This window comes from Entelurus aequoreus, linkage group LG16 (assembly GCF_033978785.1).
Source record: "Entelurus aequoreus isolate RoL-2023_Sb linkage group LG16, RoL_Eaeq_v1.1, whole genome shotgun sequence".
Lineage (NCBI taxonomy): Eukaryota > Metazoa > Chordata > Actinopteri > Syngnathiformes > Syngnathidae > Entelurus > Entelurus aequoreus.
The window spans coordinates 39,951,910-39,978,971 of NC_084746.1; the positions used below are offsets into that span (position 1 = coordinate 39,951,910).

The 27,062-nt window shown below is 39.1% G+C and overlaps 1 protein-coding gene across 8 annotated transcripts in view; it reads right to left on the bottom strand.

The window, feature by feature from the left end:
- The window catches only part of LOC133630945 (glypican-5-like), a 385,962-nt gene that overhangs the window by 183,372 nt on the left and 175,528 nt on the right, over window positions 1-27,062 (bottom strand). For 7 of the 8 annotated variants that reach the window (XM_062022830.1, XM_062022827.1, XM_062022828.1 and 4 more), the window contains 3 exons: window positions 13,066-13,229; window positions 9,965-10,021; window positions 5,150-5,272 (listed from right to left, as the gene is read on the bottom strand). In XM_062022830.1, coding sequence (XP_061878814.1) covers window positions 5,150-5,272; window positions 9,965-10,021; window positions 13,066-13,229 — 344 coding nt within the window. The remainder of the gene's footprint in view (window positions 1-5,149; window positions 5,273-9,964; window positions 10,022-13,065; window positions 13,230-27,062) is intronic. The other variant, XM_062022826.1, reaches the window with a different exon arrangement.

A 27,062-nucleotide genomic window follows, 5' to 3' on the forward strand; every position in this document is an offset into this window, starting at 1 on the left:
TGCATGCATGTGTGATGTATCATGTTGTGTGCATGCATGTGTGATGTATCATGGTGTATGCATGCATGTGTGATGTATCATGTTGTATGCATGCATGTGTGATGTATCATGTTGTATGCATGCATGTGTCATGTATCATGTTGTGTGCATGCATGTGTGATGTGCCATGTTGTATGCATGCATGTGTGATGTATCATGTTGTATGCATGCATGTGTGATGTATCATGTTGTGTGCATGCATGTGTGATGTATCATGGTGTATGAATGCATGTGTGATGTATCATGTTGTGTGTATGCATGTGTGATGTGCCATGTTGTATGCATGCATGTGTGATGTATCATGTTGTAATTGTATGCATGTGTGATGTATCCTGTTGTATGCATGCATGTGTGATGTATCATGTTGTGTGCATGCATGTGTGATGTATCATGTTGTGTGCATGCATGTGTGATGTATCATGTTGTATGCATGCATATGTGATGTATCATGTTGTGTGCATGCATGTGTGATGTATCATGTTGTATGCATGCATGTGTCATGTATCATGTTGTGTGCATGCATGTGTGATGTATCATGGTGTATGCATGCATGTGTGATGTATCATGTTGTATGCAAGCATGTGTGATGTATCATGTTGTATGCATGCATGTGTGATGTATCATGGTGTATGAATGCATGTGTGATATATCATGTTGTGTGCATGCATGTGTGATGTGCCATGTTGTATGCATGCATGTGTGATGTATCATGTTGTATGCATGCATGTGTGATGTATCATGTTGTATGCATGCATGTGTGATGTATCATGTTTTATGCATGCATGTGTGATGTGTCATGTTGTATGCATGCATGTGTGATGTATCATGTTGTATGCATGCATGTTCCAAATAAACTCAAACTGGAGTCCTCCGAGTAGTTCATATAATGGGCAAGCATATCATTTATGATGCATGGTAGTGATGGGTCCGGCAACACCGATGCATCGGCGCATGCGTCGAGCTCATAGAGCGATACCCTGTGTCGGTGCGCGTATCGCTTTTAGAAAGTCACGTGACCGAACACGAGCTGTTTTGGTCACGTGACCGCTCATGAGCTGTTCTGGTCACGTGACCGCTCATGAACTGTATCGCACTGACGCCTGCGCGTCAAACTGTTTATTAGGAAGCGGCGCAATGCGTGTTGTTGACGAACACCGTTAGGGCCGCTTGTTGTCACTGTCACTCAAAGTTGCATTTCAAAATTACCCAGAATAAATGTGTTTATTTTGTTTAGAATTCAGATGGGTTTGATTTGGTGCGCGGCATATATTGGCTGTGCGGCGCACGGTGTGCGCGGAGGACGCCTGAGCACTGCGCAATTGCGCAGGCGCGCACCTTAGAGGGAATGTTGCTCACAGGGCACAGAGGAGGCGTCAGTGCGATACAGTTCGCGTATCGGTCACGTGACCAAAGCAGCTCATGATCGGTCACGTGACTTTCTAAAAGCGGTACGCGCACCGACACAGGGTTTCGCTCTATGAGCTCGACGCATGCGCCTATGCATCTGTGTTTCAGGACCCATCACTACTGTTACTAGAGAAGGTACAGGAATGACGGCGTGGCGAAGTTGGTAGCGTGGCCGTGCCAGCAATCGGTTACTGGGGTTCAATCCCCACCTTCTACCATCCTAGTCATGATACATGTTCACATTATTTGACTGTATCTAAAAAAGATAAAAATATATTTTTATTTAAATGAAGATATTAAATAATCCTAAATGAAATACAATGACTTGGTTTATATTATTGTATATACTAGGTCATAAAATCAGTGTCAGTTGAGTCGGTCCATAGGTTGCCTGTAGGGATTTTTAATGTCCAGCAGATGTCAGTATTTAGTGACACAGTATCGACACAGTATCAATACAGTTTTGCAATGTGTCGAAACGCTTCATGAGGCCTCATCAACCCATCACTAATGCATGGACTGTAATAATCCTCCCATCTCTCATGTGACTTTCCCAGGCCTGGTGTGGACGGTGGCAGCAACGTATTTCCCATGCAGCCTCACAGGAGGGTCTTTGTTCACCCTTTGAGGGTCCCCATGGCAGGGCTGTGCCCCACTCTGCTGACTCCACAATGGGTCTTTATGCTGCCAAGTCTCCCTCCCCCCGCCCCACCGTGCTTCCCTCCTACCAGGGGGACATGATAGCACCAAAAAGGCTTGTAATGCCCAGACCTTCTCTCCTTTTTGTCTTTCTGACTCAGACCACAGAGTTAGTCTGAGGAGTTTATGAGTGGTGCCAAGTGGGTTCTGTGCTCTTCCTCACCCTAAGACTAGTTGACGCCACAAGAAAGGACCTGGCGCTCTACCGATAGCACACCATTACAGGTCATTAGCGCTAATGTTGAAAGTGGGCATCTTTCAGCAATAAAAGTGAGTCATGGCCTCGCACGCACACACAAGGAATGACACTTTCTGTGGAAAACGGTCACTCGGCTTGATGTTTGTGCAAATCATATGTTACTGATCATCGTGCTGGCACCAGCCCTGATGAATGGGCGGTCTGCTCAATGTGCCGTTGGCACATGGTCCGCTTTGAGAGAAGACCACATAAACTGCACACAGCCTGTCCCAATCCAACAATACATCCTACACAACAATACAATGTAGGACGTAAGGTGACAAGTGGCAAGTGTCAAGAAGATCTGACAAGCACTCCGGGGCGGATCACGGGTCAAAGGCACTCGTGGACCTCTGTTGTCCTCTGCTGAAGCCAACAAGTGGCAGTGCCAAGTCCAGAGGTTACCATGGAAATAGGACTTGAGGAGAGCTTTGCCTTGTCGTCCGATTGGAATCACTTTTGGATGAATCTGCACCCACAGAGTAAACAAGTCATTTAAGGCTCAATCCTCCCTTGTGGACCAATGAAGTTTGTCTAAGTTGTGCACATTCACATCAATCAAGTGGTGTCCGAGTTCTCCTTCAGGTGAGTTGGAAGGGCCAAGTGCTCTCTAAACGAAGTGAGCTCGGGAAATTTCCCGCAACACACTACGCCTGCTAAAAAGGATGTTTGAAAACAAACAAGGAGCAACCTACTGTAAGTAATACACCTAATTATTGAGTTTCAGAATAATGACGCTCATAGTTTTGTTCAGATGTTTACTCGTTGCTACTCCACGTAAATATTATGTTTTTTAATCGGTTGTTGTTTTTTTTAATCGCTTGTTAAAACGACAGAGTTCCAATATATTTTGCTAAATGTGTCCATCATGTCCTCATGTGTCATGTCTTTTATTTTTTGGACTATAATGTGCAATAATGTTGGACTGTGCAATAAATCCCAAATGGCCCCTTGATAAGTGCAATAATACTGGACTGTGAAACAGAATAATGTGCAATAACCTGTCACCTTACGCCTCTGTCACTCTGACATTTATAAAAATTAAAAAAAAAGAACAATAGTGTCACAGTGGCTTACACTTGCATCGCATCTCATAAACTTGACAACACACTGTGTCCAATATTTTCACAAAGATAAAATAAGTCATATTTTTGGTTCATTTAATAGTTAAAACAAAGGTACATTATTGCAATCAGTTGATAAAACATTGTCCTTTACAATTATAAAAGCTTTTTACAAAAATCTACTACTCTGCTTGCATGTCAGCAGACTGGGGTAGATCCTGCTGAAATCTATGTATTGAATGAATAGAGAATCGTTTTGAATCGGGAAAAAAATCGTTTTTGAATTGAGAATCATGTTGAATTGAAAAAAATCGATTTTGAATTGAATCGTTACCCCAAGAATCGAAATTGAATCGAATCGTGGGACACCCAAAGATTCACAGCCCTAATATATATATATATGTATATATATATATACACTACCGTTCAAAAGTTTGGGGTCACATTGAAATGTCCTTATTTTTTAAGGAAAAGCACTGTACTTTTCAATGAAGATAACTTTAAACTAGTCTTAACTTTAAAGAAATACACTCTATACATTGGCAATGTGGTAAATGACTATTCTAGCTGCAAATGTCTAGTTTTTGGTGCAATATCTACATAGGTGTATAGAGGCCCATTTCCAGCAACTATCACTCCAGTGTTCTAATGGTACAATGTGTTTGCTCATTGGCTCAGAAGGCTAATTGATGATTAGAAAACCCTTGTGCAATCATGTTCACACATCTGAAAACAGTTTAGCTCGTTACAGAAGCTACAAAACTGACCTTCCTTTGAGCAGATTGAGTTTCTGGAGCATCACATTTGTGGGGTCAATTAAACGCTCAAAATGGCCAGAAAAAGAGAACTTTCGTCTGAAACTCGACAGTCTATTGTTGTTCTTAGAAATGAAGGCTATTCCACAAAATTGTTTGGGTGACCCCAAACTTTTGAACGGTAGTGTATATATATATATATATATATATATATATATATATATATATATATATATATATATACAGTGGGGCAAAAAAGTATTTAGTCAGCCACCCATTGACAATCAATGGGTGACTGACTAAATACTTTTTTGCCCCACTGTATATATATATATATATATATATATGTCAAAGGTGGCAAAACAGTATTACCACCTGTGCTTCAAACTTAGGTAAAGGTTTACATAAAAAGCATTTAGACCTGCACAAGGAGTGTAAAGAGTGACAGGTAATGCGGTTAACAGCGCCTCCTGTGCACATGTAGATACGTATGGGGCCATATGATCCCCTTCCTACTGTATGTGATATGTCAAATTGTAATGTGTTCTTTAATTGCAATACAAAAATCCCAGTGTTTTTAACACCTCTTGATTTTTAATTCCAATCTTCTAAAATTGTTCATGGAGTGCAAAAAGAAATGTTTGTTTAATCGTAAGTTTTATCATGAGATTTTCTGTTAAAATGAAGTCAATAATGGTACTGGCAGCAAAAAATAGATATCAGGATAACCCTTGGAGGGACGTACGTGCAAACGTAAACTATGCAGTGACGTAGAAAGGGGTGTCCCAGTTCTTAGGGACGATTACAAAGATCTACCCTTTGTTGCTTCATTTCCAGGGTTTGATGGTAGTGAGTAAGGCGTGAACATTGGGATTGGGCCAAAGTCTTACTTGGGACTCTCCAGTGTGGTCATAATAAAAGGTTGTCTTATCACGTTAGCCTCTTACCTCTCCACCACACCGTCTCCACTCCAGCATGTAGCCTCGTCCACCACATTCTCCCCCTCGCACAGCATCTCCGGCAAGGCGGCGTAGAAGGACTTGTAGCGCTGCAGGTACATCAGAAAGTCCCTGAAGAGAGACAGACGTGTGAGCCAAGGGAAAAGAGCAATCATATTACTTACCATTTCTTGGCATGTGAAGAAAATGTTTTATGTCTCTTGAGCAGTCAAAGCCTTCTAAATCATAACCTCTGTATTTGATCACCTCAATCAAATAATGGATTAGACCGTTCATAGTCTATCTACCTTTTGGAATTTGTATTTTTGTCTACCGTGACTGCATGAAGTTCATGTAAACAGAAAGGACAAAGTCAAAGACTTGTTTCAAACAAAAGACTTCTCCAAAAGGATCAATGAAAAGCCTCACACTTCCTGCATGGTCGTCACCAGTGTAGCCTCACTTTGCCCTCTGCTGGTTGCTAAGTGACCTGACAATGGAGCTTGAGATGAATGGTCCACAAGGGCAGGCTTTTTAGTTTGAACTTGAGACATCAGGCTGAGCCATAAAAGTTGTTTCACTTTCACTTTCAATATAAAAGTCAAGTTGTTATTCAGTCCAGTTAGCATTCACACTGGTATCATCATTTCATCCAAGACAAATAAAGACGAGGTACATGATGATATTGTTCAATAGTATCTCACATTTCAGCACACTCTTCTCAAAATCCAATCATAGTGAAAGTCAGATATACTTGAGAGTAGTCAGTGTACATCCTGCATGTAAGTGTAGAACAGGCCCACGGATGGTTAATCCGCCATTTGGTAAGCACGTGTTTACTGGGGCTCGTCCCCATAGCAACGCTATAATGACCGCCTATAACTCAAGAGTTCATTGCTACGTAAGGCCAGGGATGGGCAAGCTATTTGGAAAATGTAGTAAACTAAGCTACAAATTACTCCAGATTAAATGCAACTAAGCTACAGGTGAAGCTATCCCGGAGAATTGTAGCAAGCTACACTACAAACTACATGGCAAAAGTAGCTAGCTACATCAAAGCTACAAACCCCGTTTCCATATTAGTTGGGAAATTGTGTTAAATGTAAATATAAACGGAATACAATGATTTGCAAATCCTTTTCAACCCATATTCAGTTGAATGCACTACAAAGACAAGATATTTGATGTTCAAACTCATAAACTTTATTTTTTTTTTGCAAATAATAATTAACTTAGAATTTCATGGTTGCAACATGTGCCAAAGTAATTGGAAAAGGGCATGTTCATCACTGTGTTACATGGCCTTTCCTTTTAACAACACTCAGTAAACCTTTGAGAACTGAGGAGACACATTTTTGAAGCTTCTCAGGTGGAATTCTTTCCCATTCTTGCTTGATGTACAGCTTAAGTTGTTCAACAGTCCGGGGGTCTCCGTTGTGGTATTTTAGGCTTCATAATGCGCCACACATTTTCAATGGGAGACAGGTCTGGACTACAGGCAGGCCAGTCTAGTACCCGCACTATTTTACTATGAAGCCACGTTGATGTAACACGTGGCTTGGCATTGTCTTGCTGAAATAAGCAGGGGCGTCCATGGTAATGTTGCTTGGATGGCAACATATATTGTTCCAAAACCTGTATGTACCTTTCAGCATTAATGGTGCCTTCACAGATGTGTAAGTTACCCATGTCTTGGGCACTAATACACCCCCATACCATTACATATGCTGGCTTTTCAACTTTGCGCCTATAACAATCCGGATGGTTCTTTTCCTCTTTGGTCCGGAGGACAAAACAACGTCCACAGTTTCCAAAAACAATTTGAAATGTGGACTCGTCAGACCACAGAACACTTTTCCATTTTGTATCAGTCCATCTTAGATGAGCTCAGGCCCAGCGAAGCCGACGGCGTTTCTGGGTGTTGTTGATAAACGGTTTTCGCATTGCATAGGAGAGTTTCAACTTGCACTTACAGATGTAGCAACCAACTGTAGTTACTGACAGTGGGTTTCTGAAGTGTTCCTGAGCCCATGTGGTGATATCCTTGAAACACTGATGTTGCTTGTTGATGCAGTACAGCCTGAGGGATCGAAGGTCACAGGCTTAGCTGCTTACGTGCAGTGATTTCTCCAGATTCTCTGAACCCTTTGATGATATTACGGACCGTAGATGGTGAAATCCCTGAATTCCTTGCAATAGCTGGTTGAGAAAGGTTTTTCTTAAACTGTTCAACAATTTGCTCACGTATTGACAAAGTGGTGACCCTCGCCCAATCCTTGTTTGTGAATGACTGAGCATTTCATGGAATCTACTTTTATACCCAATCATGGCACCCACCTGTTCCCAATTTGCCTGTTCACCTGTGGGATGTTCCAAATAAGTGTTTGATGAGCATTCCTCAACTTTATCAGTCTTTATTGCCACCTTTCCCAACTTCTTTGTCACGTGTTGCTGGCATTAAATTCTAAAGTTAATGATTATTTTCAAAAAGAAAATGATTTATCAGTTTGAACATCAAATATGTTGTCTTTGTAGCATATTCAACTGAATATGGGTTGAAAATGATTTGCAAATCATTGTATTCCGTTTATATTTACATCTAACACCATTTCCCAACTCATATGGAAACAGGGTTTGTACATTTAACAACATTTCTATCTATGGCCCACATGTATAGTATCAATGTTCAGGTAACTGTACAAATATTACTATTAAATATCTGTCATTTAGCTGGGGACACCATACAACTACCTCTAGGGGTCCTCACACCCCACTCTATGTATTTATTTAGTTTGCCTTTTCTTTGCCCCTTTAATGTTATTAATTTTCTCTACCTACTGTAAAAAAAAAACATCTATGTCTTGACAAAAAGGATTTTTGTTTACAGAGTAAACAACTAAAAACTAAGGCATGGTTTTCTCTAAAGGAATACATTTGTCTAAATATGGCCAAGAACACACGTTATTGTGGGTTTCCTGCATGTCATCTTCATGTCATCACTAAAGGAAAACTGTAATCTGCAGGAGAGAATTCCCCTGACATTTGTAGGTATGTGTCTTTGTTTTTTGAGTGGTCGCCTTGAAACGTCCCTCTGTCTCCGACTCCTTCGTGGTCATGTGACATGAGTGTCTGTTATGATTTTGCTTACTAGCTTCGATGACCCGCCTTATCTTGCCTCTGATTGGCCAGTCCGTAATGTTTGGCCCCAACCTCAGCCAATTGTGACTCATCATAGGAAAACCAACCAATCATCATGGATGTTCTCCGTATGTATGCATGTTCTCATTCATCCAGCACATTGGGTTTTATACTGATTTTTTAGCTTGGAATCACAGTCCATTTTTTCTCTTGGTATTTTTGATATGAGCTACCTCGCTACATGGCTCTAAAAAAGCTACTCGTTAAAAAAAGTAGCTAAGCTACTGGCAAGCTGCTGGAAATTGTAGTTAAGCTACTTAGCTTAGCTACATGTAGCTTGCTACTGCCCATCATTACTAGGGGTATCCCGATCCGATATTGATATCAGTCTGATGTCGGCAACAGCCCACTCGCCCATCATCAGTCACATACACCAACAAACACGCACACACAAATGAAAGCATGGCTGAGTACAGAGGAGCCAGGTGATGAAACACTATCACAGGATCTGTCTGCACCAGGAGGTGACCACATCACGGGCCAACAGGATGTGAACACAAAACGCATACAAATAGTAAGAACTATAATGCAAAATAAAGAATAAAATGTGAGTAAAAAAAAAATAGCATCACGATAAAAATACATGTCCAGTAAATAATAAATGAATGGAACAAAATACAATCTGGCATAAATACTAAGAATAAAAAGTAAAGAATGAATGACTTTGATAAAATTAATAAATTTAAAATAAAACATCATCTGATACTTGTTTTTTTGCAAATATGGACATTGATATAAATATCGGATCGGGACAATAGGCAATAATGGCTGTGTTGACCATTTCTTAAAGACAGTAGATTGACAACTCTAAGTACATCCCAGTCTCATTTGTACACTATTGACCCTTGAGAGGCTCAAATAAAAGGGTTGCTGAAATGTGGACCTACTCAGTGGCCTAGTGGTTAGAGTGCCCGCCCAGAGATCGGTAGGTTGTGAGTTCAAACCCTGAGCGAGTCATACCAAAGACTATAAAAATGGGACGCATTACCTCCTTGCTTGGCACTCAGCATCAAGGGTTGGAATTGGGGGTTAAATCACTAAAAATGATTCCCGGGCGCGGCCACCGCTGCTGCCCACTGCTGCCCTCACCTCCCAGGGGGTGAACAAGGGGATGGGTCAAATGCAGAGGACAAATTTCAACACACCTAGTGTGTGTGTGACAATCATTGGTACTTTAACTTTAACTTTAATTTGACGGCTGTACTGACTTTTGAGCGCGACTGCAAGTTCCACATTCGTGTCAAAAACAAGGGCACCTTTCCAGAAAAGGAAACTTTTATTTTGAAGGCCTGACTTTGCCGGCAATATGTATATATTTCTTACATGAAAGTTAGAATACGGGAGAAACATGGTCAACTATTCAAATGGAAAAGAAGGACATAATATGACAGTTTTGGCAGCTATGACTGTTTCTTCAGAGGCAGCATGAGTCCTCAGGTCCTTCTCAAATACAGAACCAGTTTTGGCAGCTATGACTGTTTCTTCAGAGGCAGCATGAGTCCTCGGGTCCTTCTCAAATACAGAACCAGGCTACAAGCAGAACCCAAAGGTTTGGAAGACATGACAAAGCTCATACAAGTCTCAGTAAGAGTGTGTGAGATGTTGCCCAGATGGCTGCATGCTTACCTAGAAAGGGTTCTCAGACTATGTTTATTGTTCTTGGAGGGTTTCAGTGGGGGTGAGCTGGGAATGATGGGAGTTGGAGTCCAGGTGAGATTGTTGCAAGCAATGAGGATGCGGGGCAAGTAAAATGTGTGGTGAGAGACAGAAAACAGAAACACAAGTCGGTCATGACAACAGAATCAGGAGAAGACACCCGTGCACATGCAGAAACATACAGTATCACTTCTTTGTCGCCACATTTTCAAATACAATGGCTGATTTATGTCAGACAAGTACGGAATTCATATTTCTTCCACCCTGAAGTGAAACGTAAATGTTGGTCTAGTTTCTTTTTCAGCTGTGCAGCAAACGTCTGTAAAGTGGTCAGCTCTCACACGCGCTCTGGGCGGCGTTGGCAGCCTTCAAGGAGCTCTGGACTGTGTTGCCGTGCCATGGTGGCATTGCCAGGCGAGACCTGACAGCTTGGCTGGCATCAACACTCTAATTCAGGGTTTGGGACAAGGTCAGTGCTGCAAATGTGTGTCGCACTATTTCAATGGAGGCCAGCTGCTGTTAAGATTCGGTGGTATGGCTGTCTGGGTAAACAGGAAATTGTTGGTTGGTTGGGATTTGGCCGAGTTTATACTGCCCAGAGGCCAACACGCCAGTGCCAGCTGCTGGGATGGTCTGCTTCAAAGGCCAGGTGGGGGCCATGTACCGCGCCAGTGTAGGGATGGACAAGATGGTTGTGTGTTTTCAAATCCATCGCTAGGGATAGTCAATTGTGTTCCAGCAAAGACACACAATGCTGCAAATTTAATAGGCAACAAATAAAGTTTTCTCTAAAGTATTTCTACAACAGATTTTAAATGTAAACGTTAAATATTTATGAATATATTTAAAAATAAAAAATATAATAATTATGAATACCGTATTTTTCGGATTATAAATCACAGTTTTTTTCATAGTTTGGCCGTGGGTGCGACATATACCCCGGAGCGACTTATGTGTGAAATTATTAACACATTACTGTAAAATATCAAATAATATTATTTATCTAATTGTCTAGCTGAATTTCCCCCAGGGATCAATAAAGTACTTTCTATTCTATTCTATTCTATTCTAATTCACGGAAGAGACGAAGAAAATGTCAGCAATCGTCACACACACGTCAACCCATAAGAATTTGGCGGGGGAGGGTCATGGCAGAAGTGCATTGTGGGTCATGGGATGCTAACTGCTATATGCTATATGCTACTGCCGTAGCTATTAAAATGGATCATTTCAACATTGACGGTAACTTATAAAAACTGAGAAGGGCTGAACAAAAATGGCACCGAAAAGGAAATCATATACTGCAGATTACAAGCTGGACGTAGTGAAATATGCAGCAGAAAACGGCGATCGAGCAGCAGAAAGAAAGGACGCTAGCGGCGCATACCAGGAGCGACAACGAGGAGGAAGATTTCATCGGATTTAGCGATCAGGAGTGACAGATTTTTTGGTAAATGTATAGCATGTTCTATATGTTATAGTTATTTGAATGACTCTTACCATAATATGTTACATTAACATACCAGGCACGTTCTCAGTTGGTTATTTATGCCTCATATAACGTACACTTATTCAGCCTGTTGTTCACTATTCTTTATTTATTTTCAATTGCCTTTCAAATGTCTATTCTCGGTGTTGGATTTTATCAAATAAATTTCCCCCAAAAATGCGACTTATACTCGAGTGCGACGTATATATGTTTTTTTCCTTCTTTATTATGCATTTTCGGCTGGTGCGACGTATACTCCGGAGCGATTTATAATCCGAAAAATACAGTACATTTAAAAATAAACAATATAACATTTATGAATATATTTAAAAATAAACAATATAATATTTATGGATATATTTGAAAATAAAAAATACAATATTTATGAATATATTTAAAAATAAACAATATAATATTAATGGATGTATTTAAAAATAAACAATATAATATTTAGGAATATTAAAAAAAAAAAAAAAAAATTAAGGATATATTTAAAAATAAACACTATAATATTTATTTATATATTTTAAAATAAACATAATATTTATGAATATATTTAAAAATAAACAATATAAGAATTATGAATACATTTAAAAATAAACAATATAATATTTATGAAAGTATATAAAAATAAACAATATAATAGTTATGAATATATTTAAAAATAAACAATATAATATTTATGAATATATTTAAAAATAAACAATATAATATGTATGGATATATTTGAAAATAAATAATACAATATGAATATATTTAAAAATAAACAATATAATATGTATGGATATACTAAAAATAAACAATACAATATTTAGGAATATTTTTTTAAATGAACAATATATTTATGGATATATTTAAAAATAAACACTATAATATTTATTAAAATACTTTAAAATAAACAATATAATATTTATGGATAAATTAAAAAAATAAACAATATCATATTTATGAATGTATTTAAAAATAAACAATATAATATGACTATATTTTAAAAATAAACAATATCATATTTATGGATATATTCAAAGATAAACTACATAATGTAATGATATGTTAACACACAATATCACGATTATTATTCATAAAAAATATTATGTTTTTATAATTTGCACAAACTTCTTCATTTTAATCGCATATAAATCCCCTCATGGATATAATAGTGTCATATAGGTCATAAAACTATTTTAAAAATATGTTTAAAGTACATTTTACCTATGTAAAGCATGTATGGGTAAATATAAAGTGGATTGAAGTATAATATTATTTTTAATTACAATGAAAAGATATTATTTATTTATTATTACTTGCATGTATTTATTCACTATTATTCAACATATAAAACTACTACTATTACTACCAATATGTTGCGTTTCAAATATAGTGGCTACACTACACCGCAGATTTTGGGGGGATATTTTTTTGAAGCATATTCTACAATTTTTGGGATCCAAAATTAAGCATAAATCATACAAAATGGCTAAATGAACTAAACGTTATTACAATTATTATATATATTTTAATATTAAAAATATTTATTTACATTGCAATCAGCATAATTATTATGAAACTCCTGTCATCCTACCTCCTCAAATGGGCGAGCTGCCCGAGCCACTTCTCTGGCAGAGGTTTCAAAGGGGCAGCAGAAGGAAACGGGGTCGACGATGTCACGCTGGAGGTTGGGACCCCCGGGCTGGTAGGCTGCATGCCGACAGGCGCCCCGGTCGACAGGCCACACACCTTGTCTACCTGTGGGGAGGGCAGAGAAACACACACTTGTTAGGCTAAGAAAACGCGGAGCAGCAGGGGGTGACCTCCATAAAAGCAGCTGACACCTGCTCACTTGAGCGCGGCCTAACTGGAAGGTGAAAATTCCTTACGAGTGGTCTTACTTTTAGACCCAGCGAGCAATGCTGGGTCCTGAAAGAGAAACAAAACAAAAACAAACGGCAGTCAAGCCGGGAGTTTTTACACATGCGGAGAGTAAAGGCAGAACATTCCACTACCTCACGGAGGCCAACACACGTGCAGTTGGCAAAGGTCTCAAGTGGGCTGTTACAGCAAGCGGAGGCATTCCACGCCACCAGAGTTGTTGTTTCAAACCACAATCAATGATTCCTCATTGTCTTAAAAGCCTGCGAGGAACATCGTTTGTGCTCCTCAGTTACGCGATGTCTTTTACGTTCTTGCCTCCATGACTCCTGGCACTGAGCAGCAAGTGAATGCTGACAGAAGTGATGAGTACAAGGAAATACTGTACATAATTACAGTTACAAGTAAGTAGGAATAATAATTAAATCATGTGTAACCGGGCGCAGCAACCTTTTTGAAATTGAGAGCTACTTAATGGCTACTGAGTCACACGAAGGGCGACCAGTTTGATACGCTCTCCTGAAATAACACATGTGCTCCATTTGCCTTTAATTATACATTCTTAAAGGAGCCATATGTAATAATGTCATGTCAAGTCATCACTAAATGGCCCTGATATGTCAAAAGGCATTAATAAATCATCTTATTTTCCAATACCTCTATAACTGATAACAATAGTTCATATGCTCATTTCTAAATTAGATTTACAGCCCCGAAATATTGTTATTGTTTTCATTTTGATGCCCCGCCCTCCACCGTTTGACCAATTAGAAAGTCTGTGAGTGTGTCACATCCAGGTTGACATCTTGGTCTGGCTACTGCCACTGGTAAAGTTACTAAACATGTCAGACCTTAGTCAATCTAAAAGTTACCATTCTCAACTTATTCATGACAAAGCCAGGAACAAAACCAAGATTTGTATCGGGGGTGCCTTTGAAAGATGGAGACCATTGAAGATTTTTTCATCTTGCTAATTTCCTCCTTGATAGGTAAGTCAGGCATTTACCTTTTCTTATTACTTGTAATAAATGGAAATGGACATTTGGTATGTAAACTATATTGTCCAATACAGTCTGTGATCTTGTCTAACAAAGATAGTAGGTTCCTGCAATCAATGTTAGCATGTCATCAATGACACATCGACATATGGGCTATTAGGGGAAATATATGCTAGTTAGTCTGTATGTCCATGTGTCATCCAACAGACAGGACAACATATATTTTGAACAAATAAAGTCTATGTGGATATGGGTAGTGTCAGTGCCTATTTCCTTCTCCATATGCTGATACGCTGAGGAAATGGGTTCCAACATTAGTCATCATAGCAATGTGAAACGTATGGAGACAGCCAAATAACACGATCAAATAATTCCTCATTGGTGTTTGCATATTGTGGACTACATGTACCAAGTTATATGGCAATCTGAAAGGTTTGAAACAGTAGCCTATAGGCATACCTTGGTAAAATGTCTCCTCTTTAGTCTTGGGCGTACATTTGGCTGTTAAGCATGCTCTACTTATTTTCACCAGTACAACCATTGCTAGCGTTGGTTGTAGTTAGTTTTAGTCTTTGTTTTCTGACAGTGCTGACAATAACTATATGATTACCATTTGTTTGTCTTTAGAGTTTTGACGGCAGGTACGGCGCGATAGTCTGTTGAAACAAAAACTGTTTCTCGCCTTCCTGTTGGTCATTTTTTCTTAATAATCATCTGGCAGCAGCCAGCGTCATCTCACAAGACCCTCGGGTGCCGTAAATGTCAATAAAGTGACAAAAGTGACGTCCTGGTGAAGATTGATAATCGATCATTTTTAGGTCAATTTTTTAATGCCTGTCTGGCGATGGACTGACACAGCCATTTAGCCGCTAGCTCGCCATCCACGTAATGGGTACCCCTGTTCTAAACAGTCAGCTGGAAAAAATCAGGTCTCAAAAAAATCCTCCACTATGTATTATTGCTATATGAATTATATTATACATTTCCATAGTTTAGTTAGCTGAGGTATATAATGTACAGTGTATTTTGTCAACAACTGTATGTGTGTAACGTATTTCTTGTGCTGAGCAATCATAAAACGGCTGCAAAAGACGCACTGTGTGAGGCTCGCAGTAATCCCGCCTGCTGGTGGTAGAGGGCGGTAGTGATCCCAGAGATCATTCTTGCGACTACTCGGCTGCAGAAGAAGTGACAACAAGCAGCAACAGTTAGCAGCGACCATTTATTTTTTCCTCTTGCCTGGACTATTACCATGGAGGATTACATATCTAAAATAAAACAGTTTTCTAAACTGGACTTTCAATCGAAGCAGGAGGTAATAATCAAAGGATCATCTCCATCGAGACAGAGAGACTTTTAAAACTGAAGAAAGATAAGGAAGACTTCTATAAACAAGTTAGCAATGCTTTTGTTCAAAAGGAGCTGCGGATGGACTTCATTTATAAGTAAGGTAAGACCATAATAACGTTTTTTTTTAATTAAATGTGCTTTTTTGTGTGCTACAGTTTGTATGTGTAAAGTTAAAGTTAAGTTAAAGTACCAATGATTGTCACACACACTAGGTGTGGTGAAATTTGTCCTCTGCATTCGACCCATCCCCTTGCTCACCCCCTGGGAGGTGAGGGGAGCAGTGGGCAGCAGCCGCGCCGCGCCCAGGAATCATTTTTGGTGATTTAACCCCCAATTCCAACCCTTGACGCTGAGTGCCAAGCAGGGAAGAATGCTGGTATGAGCTTTTAAACATAACCCGTTAACTGCTACCAATCAAATGGTGAATAAGATACTCTTTAGGGTTTATATGTTTGTAAATCTGACTGTGATGAAGTCAGTGCCTCACCAGCCATCAACCTCACCGCACGTCACTGGTGTGTGTGTGTGTGTGTGTGTGTGTGTGTGTGTGTGTGTGTGTGTGTGTGTGTGTGTGTGTGTGTGTGTGTGTGTGTGTGTGTGTGTGTGTGTGTGTGTGTGTGTGTGTGTGTGTGTGGCGGAGTGCCAAGAGGCATGGCTCAAAGATGAGGGAGAAAGAGACCAAAGGGCCCAAAGAGGAGAGAAGTTGTCCATCGTTGTGCCGTCATTTAAAAGTGGAAAAGAATACCCTGCCTTCTGCCCAAGTGCAGCTGGGATAGGCTCCTGCAGAGTGGTGTATAAAGAGTATGGCCAACTAAACAGGCGCCATGTTTACTACCAAGGACGTGTGCGGATGTGCCAGGATGCATGCTATTGCTGTTGTTTAGACGTTAGTCTTTCTGACAAAATAAATCAAAATAATGCATCTATACTGTATATAGTTCTAAACATGCTCCAAGTCATAAACTTACAATAAAACATGCTTTTATTTTACACTACATTCCTGTAGTGTTTCGTGACCAGCAGACACTCTAACACAACCGATGGCGCTATAAATGTAAAAAAAATTACCCTATTTTAGCCAAAATCTTCATTAGCTTTGGACCAAAAACCACAGAGAAGTTTAGTTTGAAGTATGTCAACTGTGGTGTCTGCCTGCAATGTAATCCTTATATGTATCACTCACTATGTATTATTATAACTCATCTTTCTCTTTTCTAACATGCTAAGTGAATACTTTTGTACAAGGGCTCTCATTTCTGTTCTAACCTCTGACCCTTTTGTCCCCTTTAACTACTCTGCTGTTTTTAATCAGTTTGAGCAAGTGACTCTGCGGCAGTTACAAGAGTTAACTAATCATATGAAGCCCTAAGGTTCCCCCCATGATGCTGTCCCCCCTACATTTTTTTAAAGAAGTGTTTTCTTGCATTGGGCAGCCTGATCTTAACATTTTAAATAGCAGTCTGTTTTCTGGTGTGGTTCCTACCAGTTTTAAACACGCCGTGGTTCAACCGCTTTTAAAGAAACCTGGTCTAGTTTTAGCCCATTTTAGACCCATTTCTTAGCTGCCTTTCCTCTCAAAGATTTTGGAGAAGATTGTTTTTACCCAGTCAAACACTTTTTTAGAGGACTGTGATATTTTAGAAGTCTTTCAGTCTGGGTTTAAACCCCTCCATAGTACAGAGTCAGCTTTATTAAGGGTTTTTAATGACATCCTTCGAGCAACAGATTTAGGTGATCATGTGATTTTAGTTTTACTGGATCTAACAGCAGCATTTGATACGGTGGACCATAATATCTTAATTAGCCGCCTACAGCATCAAGTGGGCATCTGTGGTACTGCTTTGAGTTGGCTGAAGTCATATTTGCGCGTGACGTCAAACGTTGAAACGGAAGTATTCGGACGCCATTGAATCCAATACAAAAAAGCTCTGTTTTCATCTCAAAATTCCACAATATTCTGGACATCTGTGTTGGTGAATCTTTTACGATTTGTTTAATGAACAATGAATGCTGCAAAGAAGAAAGTTGTAGGTGGGATCGGTGTATTAGCGGCTGGCTGCAGCAACACAAACAGGAGGACTTTGACTTGGATAGCAGACGCGCTAGCCGCCGACCGCATCGGTGATCGGGTGAAGTCCTTCGTTGCACCGTCGATCGCTGGAACGCAGGTGAGCACGGGTGTTGATGAGCAGATGAGGGCTGGCTGGCGTAGGTGGATAGCTAATGTTTTTAGCATAGCTCTGTGAGGTCCCGTTGCTAAGTTAGCTTCAATGGCGTCGTTAGCAACAGCATTGTTAACCTTCGCCAGGCTGGAAAGCATTAACCGTGTATTTACATGTCCATGGTTTAATAGTATTGTTGATTTTCTGTCTATCCTTCCAGTCAGGGGCTTATTTATTTTGTTTCTATATGCAGTTAAGCCCGATGCTATCACGTTAGCTCCGTAGCTAAAGTGTTTCGCCGATGTATTGTAGTGGAGATAAAAGTCACTGTGAATGTCCATTTCGCGTTCTCGACTCTCATTTCATCAAGAGGATATAGTATCCGAGGTGGTTTAAAATACAAATCCGTGATCCACAATAGAAAAAGGAGAGAGTGTGGAATCCAATGAGCCAGCTTGTACCTAAGTTACGGTCAGAGCGAAAAAAGATATGTCTTGCACTGCATTCTAGTCCTTCACTCTAACGTTCCTCATCCACAAATCTTTCATCATCGCTCAAATTAATGGGGCAATCGTGGCTTTCTCGGTCCGAATCTCTCTCGCTGCTGGTGTAAACAATAGGAAAATATGAGCAGTCCTTCCTCCGGTGTCGTCACGCTACTTCCGGTAGGGGCAAGGCTTTTTTTTTATCAGAGACCAAAAGTTGCGAACTTTATCGTCGTTGTTCTATACTAAATCCTTTCAGCAAAAATATGGCAATATCGCGAAATGATCAAGTATGACACATAAAATGGATCTGCTATCCCCGTTTAAATAAAAACAATTCATTTCAGTAGGCCTTTAAATTGGACCGTCAGATTGGCACAGTGGTGAAAGCCATCTTTTTTTATTTACGTCAGCTGGCCAAGGTTAAAAACCTTCTTTCTAGGCAACAGTTAGAGACAGTAATCCATGCCTTTATCACATCTCGGCTGGATTACTGTAACTCTTTGTATTTTGGAATTAGTCAATCCTCCCTCTCACGTCTGCAGCTGGACCAAAATGCAGCTGCCCGACTTTTAACAAACACAAGAAAAAGAGAGCACATTACTCCTGTTTTAGCCTCCCTCCACTGGCTGCCTGTGTCTTTTAGAGTCCATTTTAAAATGATCTTACTCGTTTTTAAATCCTTACGTGGTCTTGCCCCACCGTACCTCTCTGAGCTGCTCCACCTCTATGCCCCCACCCGGTCCCTCAGGTCAGCTGATCAGCTGATCCTGGAGGTACCCAAAACAAAGCGCAAGCTCAGGGGGGACAGAGCCTTCTCTGTTGCGGGTCCCAAACTCTGGAACGATCTCCCTCTCCATGTGAGACAGGCCCCTTCTTTGGCTATTTTTAAGACCCTTCTTAAAACCCATTTTTATTCACTGGCTTTTAACCCAGCATGAGACTTTAAACTGTTTTTAGCTTTTAACTTTTTTAACTGTTTTTAACTTTTTTAAACTGTTTTTTATCTAAAAAATAGTTCTTAGGGTAATTTGCATTTGCTTTTTCAATGTGTATTTTTATTCCTGTTTTAAATGTTGTTTTTTAGTCTGTCCTTTGCCTCTATTTCTTTGTGGTGTACAGCCCTTTGTTCTTTAACTGTGCTTGTTTTTAAAGGGCTTTATAAATAAAGTTGGTATGGTATGGTATGGTACTTATTCCCCATATTTCTGCACAGCAACTCAGATATGCTAACACTGGCGAGCAGAAGAGATTATGCAGTGTTTTGTTTTTTTTGTCCAGACCATATTTTGCTTTATTCATTATTGCATTTTTTTTAATGAGATTTCCAGTTCATTTTCTCATCTTTTATTACACCCCAAATTTGGTTTCTTTTACCCTTTCAATGTCTACTCTATTTGTATTTGTGTTTGACTTCTTCTTCTGCTGCTACTGAATTGCTTTATTTTAGTTTTACTGACATTCAAAGATAGTCTGTTTTTGTCAAACCATCTCTTAAAGGCCTACTGTAATGAAATGTTGTTATTTAAACGGGGATAGCAGATCCATTCTATGTGTCATACTTGATCATTTCGCGATATTGCCATATTTTTGCTGAAAGGATTTAGTAGAGAACATCGACGATAAAGTTTTGGTCGCTGATAAAAAAAGCCTTGCCTGTACCGGAAGTAGCGTGACGTCGCAGGTTGAAGGGCTCCTCACATTTGCACATTGTTCACACCAGCAGCGAGAGCGATTCGGACCGAGAAAGCGACAATTACCCCATTAATTTGAGCCAAGATGAAAGATTTGTGGATGAGGAACGTGAGAGTGAAGGATTAGACTGCAGTGCAGGACGTATCTTTTTTCCCTCTGACCGTAACTTAGGTACAAGGATTCTACACTCTCTCCTTTTCCTATTGTGGATCACAGATTTGTATTTCAAACCACCTCGGATACTATATCCTCTTGAAAATGAGAGTCGAGAACGCGGAATGGACATTCACAGTGACTTTTATCTCCATGACAATACATCGGCGAAGCACTTTAGCTACGGAGCTAACGTGATAGCATCGTGCTTAACTGCATATAGAAACAGACAAAGTAAGCCCCTGACTGGAAGGATAGACAGAATATCAAAAATACTACCAAACACTGGACCTGTAACCACACGGTTAATGCTGTACCACCTGGCGAAGCCTAGCAATGCTGTTGCTAACGACGCCATTGAAGTTAACTTAGCTACGGCACCTCGACAGAGCTATGCTAAAAACATTAGCTCTCCACCTACGCCAGCTCTCATCTGCTCATCACGACCCGTGCTCACCTGCGTTCCAGCGATCGACGGCGCGACGAAGGACTTCAACCGATCATCGATGCGGTCGGCAGCCCGGAGACGGAGGAAGTCAAGGTGAGGACTGCTATCCAACTCAAAGTCCTCCTGGTTGTGTTGCTGTAGCCAGCCGCTAATACACCGATCCCACCTACAGCTTTCTTCTTTGCAGTCTCCATTGTTAATTGAACAAATTGCAAAAGATTTACCAACGCAGATGTCCAGAATACTGTGGAATTTTGAGATGAAAACAGAGCTGTTTGTATTGGGATACAATGTGTCCCAATACTTCCGTTTCATCCTTTCACGTCACGCGCATACGTCATCATACCTGGACGTTTTCAGCCGGAAGTTCCCGGGAAATTTAAAATTGCACTTTATAAGTTAACCCGGCCGTATTGGCATGTGTTGCAATGTTAAGATTTCATCATTGATATATAAACTATCAGACTGCGTGGTCGGTAGTAGTGGGTTTCAGTAGGCCTTTAAATATATTAATACTAATATTGGTGTTAGCTGCTGTGTGTTCTCTCCTGAAGAAAAACGCAGACCTTGTGTCGTGCTTTCTTGGCACAAGACGCTGTAATGGGAGGCTCTCCAGTGTTTGACGACGAACCTTCATTTGTCTTCTTTCCAGGTTGTGGGGAAAGCCATGTAAAATATTTCCACAATTCTCGCGGGTGAAGCAGCCCCATGATGCAGAACAGGGCATTTATTCGCGTCGAAAACTAACGAAGAAGCGCCACAGACACACAGCATCATCTCAAAGTTGGTAGCAGTCATGGCGCCCTGTGGTCACGTGACCAATCATTGAGGAGATGGCATTAAACCGAGTTGACTATGCTGTCTCTCTCTATACACCACTCTGGTTTGTGGTAAAATATGACATTGTTACAAGATACCAATAAATATAAGACAATCACGCTTTCTATTTCCCATTTTCCGAAAAAAAAAAAACTCAAAAAACCGAATGAATCCCCTTTCTTAGCTGCTTGACAGGTTTTTGATAACGGACTTGACCGTTTACCACTGACCATATTACAACTGGCATCATAACTCCTCACTTTGCTAACTCGTCCAACAATCGGGACACTTCTTTCTCTGTAGCTGTCCTCCAGGCGCATGTGAGTGACAGTAAGATAAGCTCTGGCTCATTTTTTCTCGGAAAAATACGGTACAGCAAATTCACCACAACACGTAGTCGCCAATGTTTTGCCGTTATGAGCACTAGAAAATAGAGATGTCCAATAATGGCTTTTTTGCCGATATCCGATATTCCAATATTTTCCAACTCTTAATTACCGATTCCGATATTAACCGATACCGATATATATAGTCGTGGAATTAACACATTATTATGCCTAATTTTGTTGTGATGCCCTGCTGGATGCATTAAACAATGTAACAAGGTTTTTCAAAATAAATCAACTCAAGTTATGGAAAAAAAAGCCAACATGGCACTGCCATATTTATTATTGAAGTCACAAAGTGCTTTTTTTTTAACATGCCTCAAAACAGCAGCTTAGAATTTGGGACATGCTCTCCCTGAGAGAGCATGAGGAGGTTGAGGTGGGCGGGGTTGGGGGGTGGGGGGAGTTGAGGTGGGGAGGTAGCGGGGGTGTATATTGTAGCGTCCCGGAAGAGTTAGTGCTGCAAGGGGTCCTGGGTATTTGTTCTGTTGTGTTTATGTTGTGTTACGGTGCGGATGTTCTCCCGAAATGTGTTTGTCATTCTTGTTTGGTGTGGGTTCACAGTGTGGCGCATATTTGTAACAGTGTTAAAGTTGTTTATACGGTCACCCTCAGTGTGACCTGTATGGCTGTTGACCAAGTATGCCTTGCATTCTCTTGTGTGTGAAAAGCCGTAGATACGTGCCTTTAAGGTTTATTGGCGCTCTGTACTTCTCCCTACGTCCGTGTACACAGCGGCGTTTTAAAAAGTCATACATTTTACTTTTTGAAACCGATACCGATCATTTCCGATATTACATTTTAAAGCATTTATCGGCCGATAATATCGGCAGTCCGATATTATCGGACATCCCTACTAGAAAATGATCATGTTGAAATACACAACATAATAAATTGTTTTTAATAATATTTCTCACATTCCACATTATTTTTGTACTATTTTTAAGACACCTGTTTTGCAGTATTTTGTATTTGGACTATTTTGTAACAATTGTTATTTTGTGTGCCAAAGGCGTGGGGGAAAAAACAACTGAGATGGCAAAGAGAAAACAGTTAAATGCACAAACAAAATACTTAGTTTCTTTTTTAAGACCAGGCATGAAATGTTTTTCATCAGAAAGTGTGGGTTGCCAGGATGCTAAAAATAAACTTTCCCTGCAGCCCGTTTAGGCAACTCTTCCTCTTCTACTCTTTCATTTCAAATAATTAGTTCTTGACAAGTGTAACATCATAACGAGGTCATCTGCATTGTACAGTTTGTACTTCACTCTCATTCTCCTTGGGTGCGTTTTTTTTAAACTTTATACTCTGGTCTTAAATCCTCTTTTGAGGCCGACGCAAGGCACGGGTAAGGTTGTTTTATTGCATTAACCTTAAACCCCACTGGACCCATAAAACACTCACATGTGCTGGAGCGGCTCCCAGCCACACATGTGAGTGCCACACATGTGAGTGCAAACATTCCACACACACACACACACACACACACACACACACACACACACTTGTGGCAGCAGACAACAGATCGAGCGTAGCAACTGTGAGACGATGGAGCCTATGGAATCCGCACGTTAAGCCAAACACTCTTTGCACGTGTTGCTCCGCTTGATTGCCTCCAAATAATCTGCACGTGTTAGGCATTTAATTTAAAGGTTTTTGGTATCGGTACGTAAAAACATCAAGTAATAAAGCCATAATTGTCAGCGGTTATGCAGTGGATTCGTGAATATTCCCGGAAAACAGTGAATTGTTGGTCAAACATTTATTTGTTAGAACATTAGTCCATTTTCCCACAGAAAACACATCTTACTCATTCTAAGGTCGCGATCTCCGAAAGGTTTGCGTGTGTTGAAAACACGTGCAAATCGGAGAGCACACGCAAAACTGACATACTGCACTAGAGGATTGCATCTCTGAAAGGGGAACTGCACTTTTTTTGGAATTTTGCCTATCGTTCACAATTAATATGAGAGACATGACGAGGGACGTATTTTTTTTCCAATGCATTCTAAATATTTTATAAAATGGGAGCTCCACTATTCCGCCCATAAAATCAGATAAATAACCATTCAAAAAGCGCCAACAATACTCTAATTACATTTTGTGACTTGAATATTAACCAAGTATTAGTGATATTGTTTTTATAAACGCTAACGCAGACAAACTATTTATAGCGGCGGCGTGATCACTACAGTGTGTCCCTATGTTTACATCATGGAGTGGTCTGCTGCTTCCTCGCTTCCCTGCTCCCTGTAAGTTTATTCTAAATCATAAATCATGCATCTTACCTAAAATATTGGGACACTTTGACAGCAATTTCGGACCTGGAACTGACGAGGACGACACAAAAAGCGCTTGTCGCCCCCCGTTTCTTTGTGAGGATTATGAGTTATTCTTCATCTAAAGGGGAATAAATTAACATCCTAGCAGTCGGCATCCTAATGACAGCAGACATTGTACAGTAAGTGATGTTTTATTAAGTTTGTTGGCTATCACAAAGTCTGCAGGGAGTAATAATCAGTGATGAAGAAAACAATTTATGTCGTGATGCGTTTTTTCAAAATACGTAAACATTAAATTTGATCAGAAATGTTACTACATTACATATATACTTACATCATGTATATATTACATGTTATTATGAATGTTACTACACTACATATATACTTACATCATGTATATATAACATGTCATTATGAATGTTACTACATTACATATATACTTACATCATGTATATATTACATATTATAAATGTTACTACAATACATATATACTTACATCATGTATATATTACATGTCATTATGAATGTTACTACATTACATATATACTTACATCATGTATATATTACATGTCATTATGAATGTTACTACATTACATATATACGTACATCATGTATATATTACATGTCATTATGAATGTTACTACATTACATATATACTTACATCATGTATATATTACATGTCATTATGAATGTTACTACATTACATATATACTTACATCATGTATATATTACATGTCATTATGAATGTTACTACATTACATATATACTTACATCATGTATATATTACATATTATAAATGTTACTACAATACATATATACTTACATCATGTATATATTACATGTCATTATGAATGTTACTACATTACATATATACTTACATCATGTATATATTACATGTCATTATGAATGTTACTACATTACATATATACTTACATCATGTATACATTACATATTATAAATGTTACTACAATACATATATACTTACATCATGTATATATTACATGTCATTATGAATGTTACTACATTACATATATACTTACATCATGTATATATTACATGTCATTATGAATGTTACTACATTACATATATACTTACATCATGTATATATTACATGTCATTATGAATGTTACTACATTACATATATACTTACATCATGTATATATTACATGTCATTATGAATGTTACTACATTACATATATACTTACATCATGTATATATTACATATTATAAATGTTACTACAATACATATATACTTACATCATGTATATATTACATGTCATTATGAATGTTACTACATTACATATATACTTACATCATGTATATATTACATGTCATTATGAATGTTACTACATTACATATATACTTACATCATGTATACATTACATATTATAAATGTTACTACAATACATATATACTTACATCATGTATATATTACATGTCATTATGAATGTTACTACATTACATATATACTTACATCATGTATATATTACATGTTATTATGAATGTTATTACATTACATATATACTTACAGCATGTATATAATACATGTTATTATGAATGTTACTACATTACATATATACTTACATCATGTATATAAATCCCTAATGGAGGTGTTTGGATGTTTTTAGGGGCGCTGTAGGCAGAATTGAAAGGCTCTCATAGGCTCCATTGTAAGAAGACTTGATCACGTTTATAACAAAAAAAATTCCTTCTGTCGTCATGTCTTTCATAATAATTGTGAACATTCCAAAAAAAAGTGCAGTTCCTCTTTAAGGGAACAATATAACCTTGACACAAATCACAAAATAACCAATCCATTCAGCATGTCTGTGTTCATGAACATGCAAAATATATGGTATCCGCCACAATACTGGGAGAGAAATTGCAAATATAAATTATCAGCACACACAGTGTGATTTATTAAGACTAAAACTGTTTTGCGCCTCTATTTAGTATGTCTAGGAAGGACGTGTGGCTGGCGGTTGCGCAAAGGTAGCAGTGAGAAAGGAGGCGGTGTGTGTTTGTCAACATATATGGACAGTCAAAAATAAAAATATTAGTTTGTCTATTAAGCAATATCATTTTATAATTTCATAATTGCTGGATGACCTTAGGGGCTGATTAAAACAAATGCAATTGATGAATTAAGATGTCCGCTGGCATCTTTTTAATGCCGTTCGTGTTTTCATACATATGGAAATAACGTTTTGCAATATGCGCCAGGAACATTAGTTCCGCATCTTCAGCACATTAAAGAAGCGGGTTCCGTTGTAGATGCCCAGCAGGACTGCGTCTAAGATGCTTCTCTAACTGCTAGCCGGGACAACCCAGCGGCCTGCTTAGCAGCGGCGCTAAGTACCACTGCCAGCCACTTGTAAGGGAGATAGAGGCAGCCCCACATCAACACAAGATTGGCTGACAACCAGGCTAAAGTCTAGACCGTTAATTCTCATTTAAATAAGGCGGTCTGCGCCACTATTCGATTGCACACAGTCTTAGTAGATCACACGCAACATGCCCATTTATAAGACACGCTATTAGAATTTTTGCTGTTTAGCGTGTGGTCTGTGGATCTTAGAAAATCGGGCTCTAAGTTTTGGTAATTGAATAGAGTCGTGGACAAAGTTAATCTAATATTAAATAACGCTCACTTTCTTGGCAAACTTTGCGCAATAATTTCTCACGACAGGGTTGGACTGTTTCCTGTCTGCACTCGTATTTTCTTAGTTTGACTTCCTGTGTTTCATGTTTTGTGTCTACTTCACCTATGCTGGTTAGTCACCTGCTCCTGATTGACAAGTCTAAGTAAAATAGTTGAACTAAACGAGGCTTTTAATGTTGACCATTGAAATTGCACTTTTATCGTGGGAAAAGCTTTATGTATTAATTATATTTAAAAAAAACAAGTGTTTTACCTATTACAAGTAAAACA